Raw genomic sequence first — 18,006 nt, forward strand, 5'->3', positions numbered from 1 at the left:
TAGGGAGAGCGAGAGAGGGAGGTAGTGAATTGAATGTCAATCAAGGCATACGTAGTCATTTGCCATACAGGTCACACTGAGGGTGGCTGTATAAACAACTTCAACAGAAATATATGCCACACTATGAACCCACACCAAACAAGAATGACAAACACATTTCGGGAGAACATCCGCACCGTAAAACAACATAAACACAACAGAACAAATACCCAGAACCCCTTGCAACACTGACTCTTCCGGGATGCTGCAATATACATCCCCCACCCCACATCACATCAAATATTCCACTTTGAAAAATATATTTTTGGTGGAAGATTTTGCATATTTTGTGTTTTTGCCATAAAAAAAAACGTAGTTTTGTTTGACAAAAAAGGGCGAAAAAGAAACAAAAAAACATTAAAAAAAACTAAAAGTTAATGTAGACTCCAGAGATTTAAGCCTTAGATATAAAATGTATGTATGCCCTGCCAAAACCATTATCATCATTTCACGACCAAAGCAAAACACTTTATACACGTTTATACTCAAATAAATACACCTACCACTTATTAAATGAAAACGTAGAAAAAACTACATGCAGCAGTAAAGTTTAGATCACATGCACACAAATCTGTCTTCTTTTTATATTATTTCTTTTAATGAATTAAGTAACGTTTATGACAACCTTTTTCCAAAACACAATATAGAATGTGAGATATAACAGGACAATGGATACGTTTCTCATTTGTTTGCAAAATGCTTACAAAAAAGTGGGACCCCAAAAATTTACTGTTGGACCCCATTTTTATGACTTGATGGGGTCCGTGGGACCCCACTTTGAAAATTCCTAGCGCCAACACTGCTGTCAGAGGAGAAAAAATGCTGCATTTAAATAAATATATTATTTATACAGCAAGTTAAAGTATCATTGGCAAATTTTCACCTACTCCCGGCATTGTCGTGCTGCCCGCCTTGGCACGTATATATGTGTCTTTTCTTTGGCATTTCAGAATATGGTCAGCTTATTTTTAGGTCTGGGTCCTAGTTGTGTGTCCATGTGCATTGTGTACTTTTGCACAATTGTTGATTCATTGCAATGTGTGTGACAAAAACATTGACATCATCTTCTCCCTTGGCTTTTAATCCCTTCTTGCGACCACATGTTCTCAGGTGGACTTTGGGTTTCATTTTTACTTCCTGTCTGCGCTCTTATTTTATATGGGACTTCCTGCTTTTTGAATTTCTTTCTTGGATGGATTTCCTGTTTGAGGCTGAAACCTTGGCTCTGCCATGCCGCGTGACACCATGCCTTTACGTCAATAAGCGTGTTGCCAGTCTTTTACGCCGATGAATGTTGAATGATGTCACTTGGCGGGCAGTGGAGGGCGAGATGTGTGCGCTTGCACAACCTAGCATGTTGACGAATCTACGCAAGCGAAAAAATATTTCTTGAACATCAGTGATCTTTACGGCAGATTTATAGCTGGTCTCATTATGCCAGCTTAGCGTAGCTCTGTGCGCTATTACATTTGAACATCATGCCAGTTTAGCAACACTAGAATGCTAAAATGTAATGCAAACATTACATTTTGACATCATGCTAGGTTACCAGTACTAGCATAGCTATGTGAGCTACACGCCGAAATTACATTTTAACACCAAGCTAGGTTAGCATGATACATAGCTATGTGAGCTACATGCCAACATTACATTTTAAAATAATGCTAGGCTAGCAACACTAGCATGCTAAGATGTAATGCAAACATTACATTTTGACATCATGCTAGTTTAGCAGTACTAGCATAGCTATGTGAGCTACACGCTGAAATTACATGTTAACACCAAGCTAGGTTAGCATGACACATAGCTATGTGAGCTAAATGCCAACATTACATTTTAACATTATGCTAGCTTCGCAATACTAGCATAGCTATGTGGGCTACAACCAAACATTAGATTTTAACATCATGCAGGTTAGCAACACGACCATAGCTATGGGAGCTACACACCAACATTACTTTTTAACACCATGCTAGGTTAGCATGATACATAGCTATGGGAGCTACATGCCAACATTACATTCTAAAATCATGCTGGACTAGCAAAACTACCATAGCTTGGTAAGCTACATGCCACCATCACACTTTAACATCATGCTAGGTTAGCAACAATAGCATAGCTATGTGAGCTTGTACATTTTAACATCATGCCAGGTTAGCAACACTAGCGTAGCTATGTGGGCTACATCCAAACATTACATTTTAACATCATGCAGGTTAGCAACACGACCATAGCTATGGGAGCTACACGCCAACATTACTTTTTAACACCATGCTAGTTTAGCATGATACATAGTTATGGGAGCTACATGCCACCATTACATTTTAACATCATGCTAGGTTAGCGACATTAGCATAGGTATGTGAGCTAGTACATTTTAACATCATGCCAGGTTAGAAATACTATGATAGCTATGGGAGCTACATGCCAACATTACATTTTAAAATCATGCTAGACTAGCAAGACTAGCATATCTTGGTGAGCTATATGCCAACATTACATTTTAACATCATGCTAGGTTAGCAACACTAGCATAGCTATGGGAACTACACGCCAACATTACATCTTAACGTCATGCTAGGTTTGCAATACTCGCATAGATGAGTGAGCTACATTCCAACATTACATTTTAACATCCTGTTAGGTTAGCAATAAGAGCATAGCTAGTTAATCCACATTCCAACATTACATTTTAACATCATGCTACGTTAGCAACATTAGTATAGCTATATAGTTTGTACATTTTAACATGATGCCAGGTTTGCAACAGTAGCATAGACATGTGAGCTACATGCCAACATTACATTTTAACATCCTGCTAGGTTATCAACAGGAGCACAGCTAGTAAATCTACACACCAACATTATATTTTAACATCATGCTAGGTTAGCAACATTCGCATAGCTATGTATTAGTACATCTTAACATCATGCCAGGTTTGCAACCCTAGCATAGATATGTGAGCTACGTGCCGACATTACATTTTAACACTATGCTAGATTAGCAACATTAGCATAGCTAGGTGAGCTAGTACATTCCAACATCATGCTAAATTAGCAACATTAACATAGCGAGTTGAGCTACATGCCAACATTATATGTCACCACCATGCTAGGTTAGCATATCAAGTGAAGAAAAACTGAATGATAAAACTTACAACTCCATCGTCTGTTACTGACTGACGGATTGTTGACAGAGCTTTATTTTAAGGTGTGTAGCAAAGCCTGAGGTAGTATGTTTTTTTCCTTCATGTCATGAAAACCTAAAAAGCGAAGTGGAGCAAACTAGTGAGGAAGACAACAGATTTGGAATCATGTCTAGTATTCATTTGGTAAAAATTACTTTTTGTGTAAAAGAGGATGTTTTCATAGGCATTATGAAGGTGCAAATACTGAGTCTTTAGAAAATGTCTTTCTCCAAAGTCCAGCCAGGACAAAAAGCACAACCATCAGGCCACTTTTGACAAGTCTTGTCTTCGGGGCACTGATGTGATGCCGCCTCGACGGGCCTGCAGGTTGCTGGAACTGTTGACCGCTGATGTTTGCTCTGCTTTTTTGTGTCCGCCTCTCTGGGGGGTGTGTTGTGTGTTTTTCTGCCAATGTCAGATCTTTCAGACACATTTCCAAGTGCACAAACTTTATTTCCATTAGATTTTCAACAGACCTGAGAGAAATGTTCCATTTGGACTTGGATGATTCTGAATCGATTCATAAAATCTGTTTCATAAATATTTTTATCCTGCTAGGTTAGCAACATTAGCATAGCAATGTGAGCTACATGCTAAGATTATATTTTAAACATATTGCTAAGTTAGCAACATTAGCATAGCAATGTGAGCTACATGCTAACATTAGATTTGAACCATTTCTAAGTTAGCAACATTAGCATAGCTACGTGAGCTACATGCTAACTTTACATTGCAAACCTATTGGTAAGTTAAAAACAATTGCATAGCTATGTGTGCTACATGCCAACATTACATTTTAAACATATTGCTAGGTTAGCAACACTAGCATAGCTATGTGAGCTACTACCTTTTAACATAATACCTGGTTAGCAACACTTAGCATGGATATGTGAGCTACATCCCAACATTACATTTTAACATCCTGCTAGGTTAGCAACACAAGCATAGCTACTACATTTTAACATGCCAGGTTAGCAACACTACCATGGATATGTGACCTACATGTTAACATTACATTTTAAACATATTGCTAGGTAAGCATCATTAGCATAGCAATGTGAGCTACATGCTAACATTATATTTTAAACCTAATACTAGGTTAGCAACATCAGCATAGCTGTTTGCGCTAAATGCCAACATTACATTTTAACATCATTCAAGGTTAGCAACATTAGAAGAGCTATGTGAGTTACATGCTAATATTACATTTTAAACATATTGCTAGGTTAACAACATTAGCATAGTTGTATGAGCTAAATGCTAACATCAAATTTTAACATCATGCTAAGTTAGTAACATTAGCGTGGCTATGTTAGCTACATGCTAACATTACATTTTAACATCATTATAAGTTAGCAACACAAGCATAGCTATTTTAGCTACATGCTAACATTACATTTTAACATCATGTCACGTTAGCAACACTAGCTCAGCTATGTGAGCTCCATGATAACATTACATTTTACACATAATGCTGGGTTAGCAATGTTAGCATAGCTATATGAGCTACATGCCAACAATACATTTAACATCATCCAAGCTTAGCAACTATAGCATAGTTATATCAGCTCCATGCCAACATTACATTTCAAACATAATGCTAGGTTAGCAACATTAGCACAGCTATGTGAGCTACATGCTAACATTACATTTAACATCATCCAAGGTTAGCAACTACAGCATAGTTATGTCAGTTCCATGCCAATATTATACTTTAAACATAATGCTGTCAGGCTTGCCACTGACAATTTGTTTGTGTTTTAGTTTTTCCTCTGTGTGTGTTTAGTATTTCCTGTTTTCAGTCCTGTCAGCGCTCTTATTTTGTCTGTTTCCTGTTTTTTCCCTGTGCGCGGTTTTTCCCTCAGCTGCGGCTGATTGGCACGTGGCCACACCTGGTTTCAATCAGCCCACTCCTATTTTACTTGCTTTGTACCTCCAGTCAGTGCTGGATTATTGTCATGTATTGTCGCTCCCGCCGTGTCGTGCCATGTTGTGTTTTTGCAGCGTAGGGGTAAGCTATATTTGTTAGATGTTTGTAGCTTACTGTTTTTTGTTCCCTGCTTCCAGTTTGTTTTCATATTACAAGTACGACTTCTGTTTTCCTGCTCGCTACCCGCTAGCTTCCACGCTAGGCCCTTTTTGTTTTCGCTAGTTTCTATGCTAAGCTCCCTTCGTTTTCTAGCTGCCATGCTAGCTCTCTTAGTTGGTTATCCGCCGCATGCGTGCTTTTTGTTGTACCCCTTTGGTTTGTTCTTGTTTTAGTATCTTTATTAAATCATGTTTTCCTATTGCCTGCCTCCATCTCTGCATCTTGGGGTTCGTCACAAACTAACTCTGAAAAATGCTAGGTTAGCAACATTAGCACAGCTATGTGAGCTACATGCTAACATTGCCAGCATTATACACTACATACAATTCTCCTTCAGGACAACATTTTGAACAACCAAAGCGGAATTTTGGGTGTTTTTGCGACTAGTTTTGTCAATATTCAATGAATTTCTGTATTGTACACATTTTTAATTGTAGTTAAGGAAATATTTTACGTAAACTATGAGTTGTATCAAATATGATAATACAAGTCTTGTTTTTATTACAAATGTTTTTGTAATAAAAAATCAATATCTATCAATGACATCAATAATAGTGCATACAACAAGAAATTAATATCATTTTAAAAAGGATGCTGTTTTAATATTGCTATTAAAATTGGCCTTTTTTGATTGCTGTTTTGTCAGGATGAAAAACAAGCTGTGGTACTTTGAGTTTGGCACCACAGAGACTCTTTCTTCCACCTGCAAGAAGATCAACCAGTGCATCCAGGTGGAGGTGAGTCCTCCAATCAATGACATCATCGCCTTCTCATTTTACAGAATTTACACAATGATCTTTGACATCAACTGTAGTTAGCACGTGTTGTCTGATGGGAGTTTGAAGGCATCTGTTGGTAGATTGAAGGCATTTACTGGCAGTTTGAAGGCATCTGCTGGTAGTTTGAAGGCATTTACATGTAGTTTGAAGGCATTTTCAGGTAGTTTAAATGCATTTACTGGTAGTTTGAAGGCATGTAATGGTAGTTCAAAGGCATCTGTTGATAATTTAAAAGAATTGTCAAACTACCAATGGACACCTGCTAGTTAGGTGTCCATTGGTAGTTTGAGGGCATATACTGGTAGTAAGAAGGCATCTACTAGTAGTTTGAAAGAATACACTGGTAGTTAGAAGGCGTCCATTGTTAGTTTAAAGGCCCCTGCTGGTAGTTTAAAAGAATACGCTGGTAGTTGGAAGGCGTCCATTGTTAGTTTGAAGGCCCCTGCTGGTAGTTTAAAAGAATACGCTGGTAGTTGGAAGGCATCCATTGGTTGTTTGAAGGCATCAACTATTAGTTTGAAAGAATACACTGGTAGTTAGAAGGCTTCCATTGGTAGTTTGTAGGCATCTGCTGGTAGTAAGAAGGCATCTACTAGAAGTTTGAAAGAATACACTGGTAGTTGGAAGGCACCCATTGGTAGTTTGAAGGCATCTACTGGTAGCTTGAAATATTACACTGGTCGTTAGAAGACATCCATTGGTAGTTTGAAGGCATCTCCTGGTAGTTTGATAGGATAGGATAGGTCTTTATTGTCATTGCACAAGTACAAACTAAAACAAAACAACAATTTAATCACCACTCATTTCATGACTAGTTATATGTTTTAGTTCTAGTTATGTGTTCTAGTTTTAGTTCTAGTTATGTCTCTCGTTAGGATAGGATAGGCTAGGATAGGTCTTTATTGCCATTGCACAAGTACAACTAAACTTTGTTTTCAGCACAAACGTGTTCAAGATTAGACAAACAAACAGTGTACAGGGTTACAGAACAAGAACGCTGATGGGTCGCCATAAGGCGCACCGTAAAAGATGGGAAAAAGGTAAACGCTGGGGAAGGATGAGTAAAAAAATACAATTTTAGACTGGGCTCCTAAGGGGGCCCAGTCTGGAGTGGGAAAAAACCTCCATAGCAAAGCACATATTACAACATACATCTCGAGATATCTAGCAACAGAGGGAAGGTAGTTCAAGGTCATGGTGGTAGGCCGCAGCTCTCAGGCACTGACCATCCATTCATCACCCCTATGGGATTTGCGTCGAGAGCGTTGGGTTGGGCGGGGGGGGGGGGTATGTGTGGCGTATATTTCTTTTGTGAATGTGTGTGTGTGTATGTAAGCCCGCAGTGTGTCTCTGTTCCGCGGCCTTGATGTATTATGCAGTCGCTAGTTCAAAGTCAACAACAACAGGTGTGTGTCCATGAGAGACAAGAAGGGAGTTTGTTGTGTCTTCACCACACCGTCCTTCGGGAGAGTCTCGAAGCCAGGGAAACAATCCAAGTTGGAATGATTTGTATGTGAGTGAAAATAAAATTTGCTTTTCACTCTAAATTGTCTACGAAGAATACATTGGTAGTTAGAAGATGTCCATTGGTAGTTTGAAGGCATTTTGTGGTAGTTTGAAAGAATACACTGGTAGTTAGAAGGCATATTGGTAGTTTTAAGGCATCTACTGTTAGTTTGAAAAATTACATTGGTAGTTAGAAGGCGTGCATCGGTAGAGTGTAGGCATCTACAGGTAGTTTGAAAGAATACACTGGGAGTTAGAAGGCGTCCATCGATAGTTTGAAGGCATCTACTGGTAGTTTGAAAGAGTACACTGGTAGTTAGAAGGCGTCTAAAGGCAGTTTGGAGGCATCGGCAGGTTGTTAGAAGGCGTCCATTGGTAGTTTGAAGACATCTACTGGTAGTTCCTTTGCGTCCTACAGTGTGATGGCATCATTTTGGACCTCAGCAACGCGTCCTTGGAAGGCGTGGCCGTGCTCAACATTCCCAGCATGCACGGAGGCTCCAACCTGTGGGGCGAGACCAAGAAGAGGAGGAAGTACAAGCGCATGAGCAGGAAGGTTCCTGACAGCAGAACCCTCACCGACCCCAATGAACTCAAGTTTTGCATACAAGGTGAGTGGTAGGAATAACAATCATATTATTATATTTATATATACTATAAGTTCTGCTTCAGAACAATAATTATTATTATTTATCCATCCATTTTCTACCGCTTATTCCCTTTTGACGTCGCGGGGGGCGCTGGTGCCTATCTCAGCTACATTCGGGCGGAAGGTGGTGTACACCTTGGACAAGTCGCCACTTCATTGAAGGGACACCACAGAAAGACAGACAACATTCACACTCACATTCACACACTAGGGCCAATCAACCTATCCCCAGGTGCATGTCTTTGGAGTTGGGAATTGAACCAGGGACTCTCGGGTCGCGCACAGCCACTCTTCCACTGCGCCAGCCGGTGGCTGACTAAATACTTTTTTGCCCCACTATATATATATATATATATATAACAAAAATATTATATGTAATAATACATCTAATAAATATATTATATCTAATAATATTATATCTAATAATATTGTATGTTGTTATATTTAATAATTTTATATCTTATTATATCCAACAATAATATTGTATCTAATAAAACGTCTCATGGATGATTCATTCTTCTATTTTTCTTAAGTGTCAAATGAGTCACGTTTGAGGAAGTCTTGTTTTAAAGGCCTACTGAATTGAGATTTTCTTATTTAAACAGGGATAACAGGTCCATTCTATGTGTCATATTTGATCATTTCGCGATATTGCCATATTTTTGCTGAAAGGATTTAGTAGAGAACATCCACGATAAAGTTCACAACTTACGGTGCTAAGAGAAAAGCCCTGCCTCTACCGGAAGTCGCAGACGATGACATCACATGTTGATGGCTCCTCCCATATTCACATTGTTTTTATGGGAGCCTCCAACAAAAAGTGCTATTCGGACCGAGAAAAACGACGATTTCCCCATTAATTTGAGCGAGGATGAAAGATTCGTGTTTGAGGATATTGATAGTGACGGACGAGAAAAAAATAAATAAATAAAAAAGTTTAAAAAAAAAAAAACGCGATTGCATTGGGACGGATTCCGATGTTTTTAGACACATTTACTAGGTTAATTCTGGGAAATCCCTTATCTTTCTATTGTGTTGCTAGTGTTTTAGTGAGTTTAATATTACCTGATAGTCGGAAGGGTGTCTCCACGGGTGTCTTGACGCGCAGTGTCTCAGGGGAGTCGACGGCAGCTATGGACGGCACAAGCTCAGCTTTTCTCCGGTAAGAACTGACTTTTTAACCACAATTTTCTCACCGAAACCTGCTGGTTGACATGTGGTCGGGATCCATGTTCTCTTGACCACGCTCTGATCCATAGGAAAGTTTCACATCCAGGAATTTTGAACAAGGAATCACTGTGTGTTTGTGTGGCTAAAGGCTAAAGCTTCCCAACTCCATCTTTCTACTGTGACTTTTCCAATATTAATTGAACAAATTGCAAAAGATTTAGCAACATCCATCCATCCATTTTCTACCGCTTATTCCCTTTTGGGGTCGCGGGGGGCGCTGGCGCCTATCTCAGCTACAATCGGGCGGAAGGCGGGGTACACCCTGGACAAGTCGCCACCTCATCGCAGGGCCAACACAGATAGACAGACAACATTCACACTCACATTCACACACTAGGGCCAATTTAGTGTTGCCAATCAACCTATCCCCAGGTGCATGTCTTTGGAAGTGGGAGGAAGCCGGAGTACCCGGAGGGAACCCACGCATTCACGGGGAGAACATGCAAACTCCACACAGAAAGATCCCGAGCCTGGATTTGAACCCAGGACTGCAGGAACTTCGTATTGTGAGGCAGACGCACTAACCCCTCTGCCACCGTGAAGCCAGATTTAGCAACACAGATGTCCAAAATACTGTATAATTATGCCGTTAAAGCAGACGACATTTAGCTGTGTGTGTGTGCAGCGCTCATACTTCCTAAAAACCCGTGACGTCTTGCGTACACGTCATCATTACACAACGTTTCCAAGACGAAACTCCCGGGAAATTTAAAATTGTAAATTAGTAAACTAAAAGGTCCATATTGGCATGTGTTGCAATGTTAATATTTCATCATTGATATATAAACTATAAGACTGCTTGGTGGGTAGTAGTGGGTTTCAGTAGGCCTTTAAAATTGCAATTGGAATCCTTTTTTTTTTTTTATTGATATTTGTATTTTATAAACCTTTATTTATAAACTGCAACATTTACAAACAATCGAGAAATAATAATATTCAACGATTGGTATCCATCCTTTCATTATTATGGAGGTAAACGTCACCATGAGCTGACACAAAACACTTCCTGTTTAAACGGCGCGCTGATGGCGGAGTGGAAGCCGCCGCGCTCTCTCACGCCGCCGGACTCCGTGGAGAAAGCGTGAAAGAACGCTGCTGCTTCTCAGCGAGGTACAATCTAAAAATAGGCGCTTACATAAGGCAGCAATGCATGCTGGGGAGGACTTTGCCTTTGTTGTCAATGCCAGCGAATGACTCCATCAGTCAAGATTGATCAGGATTACGCAATAGATATATCATTATTGATTGATTGGTTGTTTTTTTCATCATAACAAAATTAGTGATATTATTCTTGTGAATCATTAGGGATTGTTTATTTTTTAATCCTAACAAAATTAAAAATACAATTATGGTGAATCATTAGAGATTGTTTATTTTTTAAAGCTTCTGTGAAAGGATTGCAGTCTACCTTGTCTGTATGCACATGTGTGATGTGAGCAAGTTTTAATGTTGTATATGTGATGTTTTATGTGTTTACTGTTTTTATTGAAACCTTGCTGCTACCCTCTTGGCCAGATCTCCCTTGGAAAAGAGATATTTGATCTCAATGGGATTTTACCTGGTTAAATAAAGGCTAAATAAAAAATAAAAATTAAAAATCATCACAAAATAATAATATAATTTTCTGAATCATCTAGTGAAGGAATATTATTCCTTATAACTACAACAAAACTATTTAATCACCACTCATTTCATGACTAGTTATGTGTTTTAGTTCTAGTTATGTGTTCTAGTTTTAGTTATGTGTTCTAGTTCTAGTTATGTCTCTCGTTAGGATAGGATAGGCTAGGATAGGTCTTTATTGTCATTGCACAAGTACAACAAAACATTGTTTTCAGCACAAACCTGTTCAAGATTAGACAAACAAACAGTGTACAGGGTTACAGAACAAGAACGCTGATGGGTCGCCATAAGGCGCCCCGTAAAAGATGGGAAAAAGGTAAACGCTGGGGAAGGATGAGTAAAAAAATACAACACTGGACCCCCTTATGAGCCCAGTCTGGAGTGGGAAAAAAAACTCCATAGCAAAGCACATGTACATATTACAATATGCATCTCGAGATATCTAGCAACAGAGGGAAGGTAGTTCAAGGTCATGGTGGTAGGCCGCAGCTCTCAGGCGCTGACCATCCATTCATCACCCCTACGAGATTTGCGTCAAGGGCGTTGGGTTGGGGGGGGGGGGGGGGGGGGGGGGGGGGGGGGGGTGTATGTGTGGCGTATATTTTTGTGTGTGTGTGTGTGTGAGCCCGTAGTGTGTCTCTGTCTTATAGTTATGTATTCTAGTCTCGTTATGTGTTCTAGTTTTAGTTGTGTTCTAATTTTAGTTATGAGTTTTAGTTCGAGTTATGTCTCTTGTTATGTCTTATAATTCTACTTATGTCATCAAGTTATAGTTATGTCTTATGGTTGTAGTTGTAGTTATGTCTCTAGTTCTAGTTATGTCTTCTAGTGCTAATTATTTGTTCAACTTCTAGTTGTCCGTTCTAGTTATAGTTATGTCTTGTAGTTGTAATTTTGTCTTCTAATTCCATTTATGAGTCTAGTTCTAACTATTTGTATTAGTTCGTTATAGTTACATTAGTTCCCTATATTTCTTCTAGCTCTAGTTATGTATTTTAGTTTCAGTTATTCTTTTTTGTTATAATTATGGGTAATAGTTCTAGTTATGTGTTGTAGTCCTAGTCATGTGTACTCGTAAACTAGTTATAGTATTATAGTACCAGTTATTGGCACTAGTTTATGTATGTATTCCAATACTAGTTATGTAAACTAGTTGTAGTTATGTTGTCTCCTAATAGTTATGTTTTCTAGTGCTAGTTATGTATTTTAGTTTGAGCTATGTTTACTATCACTAGTTATGTGTACTAGTTATATTTATGTCATCGAGTACTAGTTGTATACACAAGTTTACGTTTCCTCTTTTATTCATTATATTACTAGTTATGTGTTCTAGTTTGCTTTATGTCTTGTAGTACTACTTATGTGTATTGTTTTAGTTATATATTTGCATACTAGTTGAGTAAACTAGTTTTAGTTGTATATTTGCATACTAGCTGTGTAAACTAGTTTTAGTTATGTATTCTGGCACTGGTTATGTGTACTAAGTTTAGTTATGGGTTTCAGTCATATGTATGTGTTTTAGTTCTAGTTTATGTAAATAAGTGTACTAGTTCTACTTATGTCTTTCAATACTAGTTATGCACACTGGTTTTAGTTATGTATTATTGTACTAATTATGTATTATATTACTAGTTTTGTGTATGAGTTGTAGTTATGTAAACAGGTTGTAGTTGTGTATTTTAGTAGATATGTATTATATTGCTATATTATGTGTATTTTTACTAGTTATATATTTATGTTATGTCTTTTAGTACTAATTTTATTTAGTTGTTCTTAATATGCCCTATTGTACTAGTTATGTATTAGATGAAAGCACAAATCAACACTTGCAGGGCATTACTGCCTGACGCACCTCCGACAGTGCCATGTGGTGCCGGCTGCAGGGTCATCAGCCGGGAGCCACCCTTCACGGATGTTTCGCTCCTTTAATCCCGGAACATCTCTGGGTGGTGGAGCAGCGACAGGGACGTCTCCCCGCCGCCCCCTGCAGCCAGCTAAAGGATCCATACTGTACCCACATTCCAACCCCGGTGTTATTGCTGCTGTGTATATGGAAAGAGTCCTAAAGGACTATGCATGGCAGGGACGTCCATCTCCCTGAGTCAAGCGAAGGCCTGACCGCATACCCTAACATGGGTCTCGGGGTGCTGCTATTCCAGCACCCCGAGACCCATGTTACTTCCCCCTGTCTACACACCCTGCTTTCCCCAAGCCTTGTCGTTTCTTCTGAGCCACAACCAGAAGCTCCCTTGTTCTGCCTCCTCTGCCAGGGCTTTGAGGGCCTTCTTTAGATTGGAGCCTCTGATCCCGAGGGACTTTAGGAGCCGCTGGGTGGACGCTCCAGTGTAGCCTCTACAGCCAACTTCTACTGGATAGGTGAAGGGCCTCCTTCCTGCTTGTGCGCAGTCGCTTGCCAGCTCTGAATACTTGTCACTCTTTCTTTCAAAAGCAGCCTCCATTCCCTCTTCCCATGATACCGTTAGCTCCACCATGATGACAGTTTTACTAGAGGTGGACCACAGGACAATGTCTGGGCGTAACAAGGTTGTTGTAATCTCTTGAGGGAACTTCAACTGACGATCTAGATCAGCCCTCATGCTCCACTCGCCGCCAGCTGACAGGAGGGACTGGATGCTCTTGCTGCTGCTGCAAGGCTGGCCACCTTGCTTGACAAACTTAATCAACCTCTGTGCTGTTCCCGGAGTGGCCCCATTTGCTTCCACTCTGCGTGCCTCCAGAATTTCAGCCAGCTTCCGCAGGACGCGGTCGTGCCGCCAACCATACCGGCCCTGCGACAAAGCCACCTTGCAGCCAGAAAGAATGTGATGCAAGCTTGGGTTTTGGGAGTCACAGAGCTGGCAGATCACCTCTGCCCCGTACCACACATGCAAGTTCCTGGGACTGGGGAGGGTATCGTACGTGGCCCTGATGAGGAAACTTAGCCTCGCCTGGGGCATCTTCCATATGTCTGCCCACGTAACAACTCTGTTGACAACGGCCTCCCAATTAGTCCATCTCCCCTGCTGCTGTTGGCCCACAGCCTTGATCATATAGCTCTCCTCTTCCATCTTGACCACTTCTGAGATCACCAGATCTTTTCTTTCCTTCCTTGAGGCTTTGGACCACATCTTGGGTGCTGTTCCCCATCCGAAGCCGGCTCTGCCAGACTGTATCTGTCCTACCATCTCCTGGTGTTTCAGCCGGACGATGGCCTGGTCTACTGTCTGCATAGCATTCCACTTACGCCCTGTACAGACTTGGGTCTTGGTGTTACGGACAGACGGATCAGGTGAGTCTCTGAGCTCGAACACGAGCCTTACCTTCTCCTGTTTGTAGCCCAAGCTGATGGATTTCAGTGGCAGCTTCAGAATGGCTCTTCCAAACAGTGCCGTGTTGGAAAGACATCTGGGAAGGCCCAGCCATTTGCGGATGTAGTTATTGGCTTTTGAGTCCATTTTGAGGACTGTTGTGGAGGTGATGTCGCACAACTTCAAGGGCCACATCAGGCGATGGTATAAGGTGAACTGGTAACACCAGATCTTGAATTTCCCTGGAAGATAACTTTGATCTATTTTGTTCAGGCCATATATTACTAGTAATGTGTACTAGTACTATTTATTTCTTCTAGTACCAGTTATGTATTATATTACTAGTAATGTGTAAGTGTACTAGTTATGCTTTTAGTTGTAGTTATGTCATCTAGTAATAGTTTTGTAAACTAACTGATTTGTACTTGTTATGTAGTCTATTAGTAGTTATATGTAGTACTTCTAGTTATGTATTTTAGTGTTTGTTATGGCTTATAGCTGTCTGCTAGTACTAGTTATGTAAACTAGTTATGTAAACTAGTTCTAGTTTTAGTTATATCTTCAGGAAACAGTTATATATTGTAGTAGTAATTATGTGTAAAAGTTCTAGGTATGTCTTGTAGTACTAATTGTGTGTACCAGTTGTAGTCATGTGTGTAAAAACAAGTTTGTTGATTCAGGTGTGGGTCCATTTTGCAAGTGAACCTAATGAAGTGTCTGGTGAGAGTGCGTTAAAAACACACTATCTTATCATGTTATGGCGGCCATGTTTGTGTGTTTTTCCACTGGCCACAACACGCCTGTTCTTGTCTGTTGGGGGTCGCTGGGAGATGGCGGACAGTAAGTGCGGCTCTGAAGGAGGCGGTTAGGTCGAAAGTCGGCACAGCGCTTGGTCGTCTGACCAAGTTTTTATTACTCATTCTCAACACTAAACTGCCTGCCGTGAAGAACAACAACAACAAAAATCCAAAACAAGAACAACAATGAGAACAGCAAATAACAGCAACAAGAAGAACAAAACAACAAAAACAGCAGAAAAACAAGAACAACAAAAGACAGAAACAAGAAGAACAACAAGAACATTAACACAACAAAACCAACAAAAACAGCAACAAGAAGAACAACAAGAACATAAACACAACAACAAAAAACAGCAACAAGAATGTGAAAAAACAGTACAATAACAACAAAAAACAGCAACAAGAACATAAACAAAACAACAAAAAACTGCAACAAGAACAAGAAAAAGAAGAAGAACAACAACAAAAACAACAAAAGAAGAGCAATAACAGCAACTAAAACAAGAACAACAACAAAAACAAGAAAAGAACAACAAGTAAAACATAAAACAGCTAGAACAAAAAGAACAACAACAAAAACAAGAAGAAAAACAACAAAAACAACAAGAACAAAACACAGCAAAAACAAGAAGAAAAGAACAACAAAAGCTGCAAAAACAACAAAAAACAGCAAAAACAAGAAGAAAAGAACAACATAAAACAGCAATGACATGAAGAACAACAAAACCTACAAAAAGAAAATAACAAAAGCTGCAAAAACAATAAAAAAACAGCAAAAACAAGAAGAAAATAAAAACATAAAATAGCAAGGACAAGAAGAACAACAAAAACAAGACGACAACAACAACGAAAGCTGCAAAAACAAGAAGTAAAGAACAACATATTATAAAAAAGGACAAGAAGAACAAAAAAAACAGGAAAAACAACAAGAAAAGAACAACCACAACAACATAAAACAGCAACAACAAAAACAAGAAGAAAAACAACAATTACAACAAGAACAAAAAACAGCAAAGACAACAAGAACAACATAAAACAGCAAAAACAAGAAGAAGAACAAGAACAACAAAAAACAAGAACAACAACAACATTGATAAGAAGAAGAACACCAACAATAAGAAGAAGGCTGCAGTCAACCTGTTGGGCCACTCGAAGGCGACTTGATTGAACAAGATGGCCGCTAACAAACTTTGTTGTTGTTGTTGCAGACTTCAGTGACCAGCTGCTGGAGGTGGTGGGTCTGGAAGGTGCCATGGAGATGGGTCAGATCTACACGGGACTGAAGAGCGCCGGACGTCGGCTGGCTCAGTGCACCAGTGTAACCATCAGGTGGAACAACTTCTAGCATCATCGTATATGCACAGATGCTCACTTTTTCCATCATAAATATGAACATATATGACACAGATGTTCACTCTCCACTTCTTCTAACATTTGCAAGTATAACAGTCCTTGGTCTAGCAACATTAATTGGTTCCAGACCCTAAGACCGTGATAAGTGAATTTCCGCCAAGTCTATCTGAATAACTTGTTATATTGTCTTTTTTCCCACAATGCACCTGTAACGTCCTCCCTGGTCTGCTGGGTCCTCACAGGACTTCGAGACCACTGCCCATGCAGATTGATGGCGAGCCCTGGATGCAGACCCCATGCACGGTGACTTCCTACTCAAATACAGGAAGTGATATAGAATTGGAGGGTACACGTCGGTTTTTAAGTTGGCATCTGAAAGATGATGCCAAATGCTTTGATATACTAAATTACTTTCTATGTTACGTACCTATGTTTTTTAATTCTGTTTTCAAAATGAAGACTCTTGTCAACACTGAGTGGCAGTATGTACTGTGTACATATATATCTATATATATATATATATATATATATATATATATATATATATATATATATAACGCATTGTGAGGGTCTGCTGGGAACGTCTGGCAGAGTCTCCTGTCAGACAAAGTTTCAATTCCCACCTCCGGAAGAACTTTGAACATGTCACGAGGGAGGTGCTGGACATTGAGTCCGAGTGGACCATGTTCCGCACCTCTATTGTCGAGGCGTCAGATCGGAGCTGTGGACGCAAGGTAGTTGGTGCCTGTCGGGGCTGCAATCCTAAAACCCCTTGGTGGACACCAGCGGTGAGGGATGCCGTCAAGCTGAAGAAGGAGTCCTATCGGGTCCTTTTGGCTCATAGGACTCCGGAGGCAGTGGACAGGTACCGACAGGCCAAGCGGTGTGCAGCTTCAGCGGTCGCGGAGGCAAAAACTCGGACATGGGAGGAGTTCGGGGAAGCCATGGAAAACGACTTCCGGACGGCTTCGAAGCGATTCTGGACCACCGTCCGCCGCCTCAGGAAGGGGAAGCAGTGCACTATCAACACCGTGTATGGTGCGGATGGTGTTCTGCTGACCTCAACTGCGGATGTTGTGGATAGGTGGAAGGAATACTTCGAAGACCTCCTCAATCCCACCAACACGTCTTCCTATGAGGAAGCAGTGCCTGGGGAATCTGTGGTGGACTCTCCTATTTCTGGGGCTGAGGTCGCTGAGGTAGTTAAAAAGCTCCTCGGTGGCAAGGCCCCAGGGGTGGACGAGATCCGCCCGGAGTTCCTTAAGGCTCTGGATGCTGTGGGGCTGTCTTGGTTGACAAGACTTTGCAGCATCGCGTGGGCATCGGGGGCGGTACCTCTGGATTGGCAGACCGAGGTGGTGGTTCCTCTCTTTAAGAAGGGGGACCGGAGGGTGTGTTCCAACTATCGTGGGATCACACTCCTCAGCCTTCCCGGTAAGGTTT

General features: G+C 40.4%; 1 protein-coding gene across 2 annotated transcripts in view; it reads left to right on the forward strand.

Moving 5' to 3' along the window:
- Window positions 1-18,006, forward strand: part of LOC133538124 (diacylglycerol kinase beta-like) — a 97,823-nt gene that overhangs the window by 72,929 nt on the left and 6,888 nt on the right. For both annotated transcript variants that reach the window (XM_061879455.1, XM_061879456.1), the window contains 4 exons: window positions 5,962-6,052; window positions 8,019-8,211; window positions 16,419-16,539; window positions 16,806-16,866. In XM_061879455.1, the coding sequence (XP_061735439.1) occupies window positions 5,962-6,052; window positions 8,019-8,211; window positions 16,419-16,539; window positions 16,806-16,866 (466 nt within the window). The remainder of the gene's footprint in view (window positions 1-5,961; window positions 6,053-8,018; window positions 8,212-16,418; window positions 16,540-16,805; window positions 16,867-18,006) is intronic.

This window comes from Nerophis ophidion, linkage group LG19 (genome assembly GCF_033978795.1).
Source record: "Nerophis ophidion isolate RoL-2023_Sa linkage group LG19, RoL_Noph_v1.0, whole genome shotgun sequence".
Classification (NCBI taxonomy): domain Eukaryota; kingdom Metazoa; phylum Chordata; class Actinopteri; order Syngnathiformes; family Syngnathidae; genus Nerophis; species Nerophis ophidion.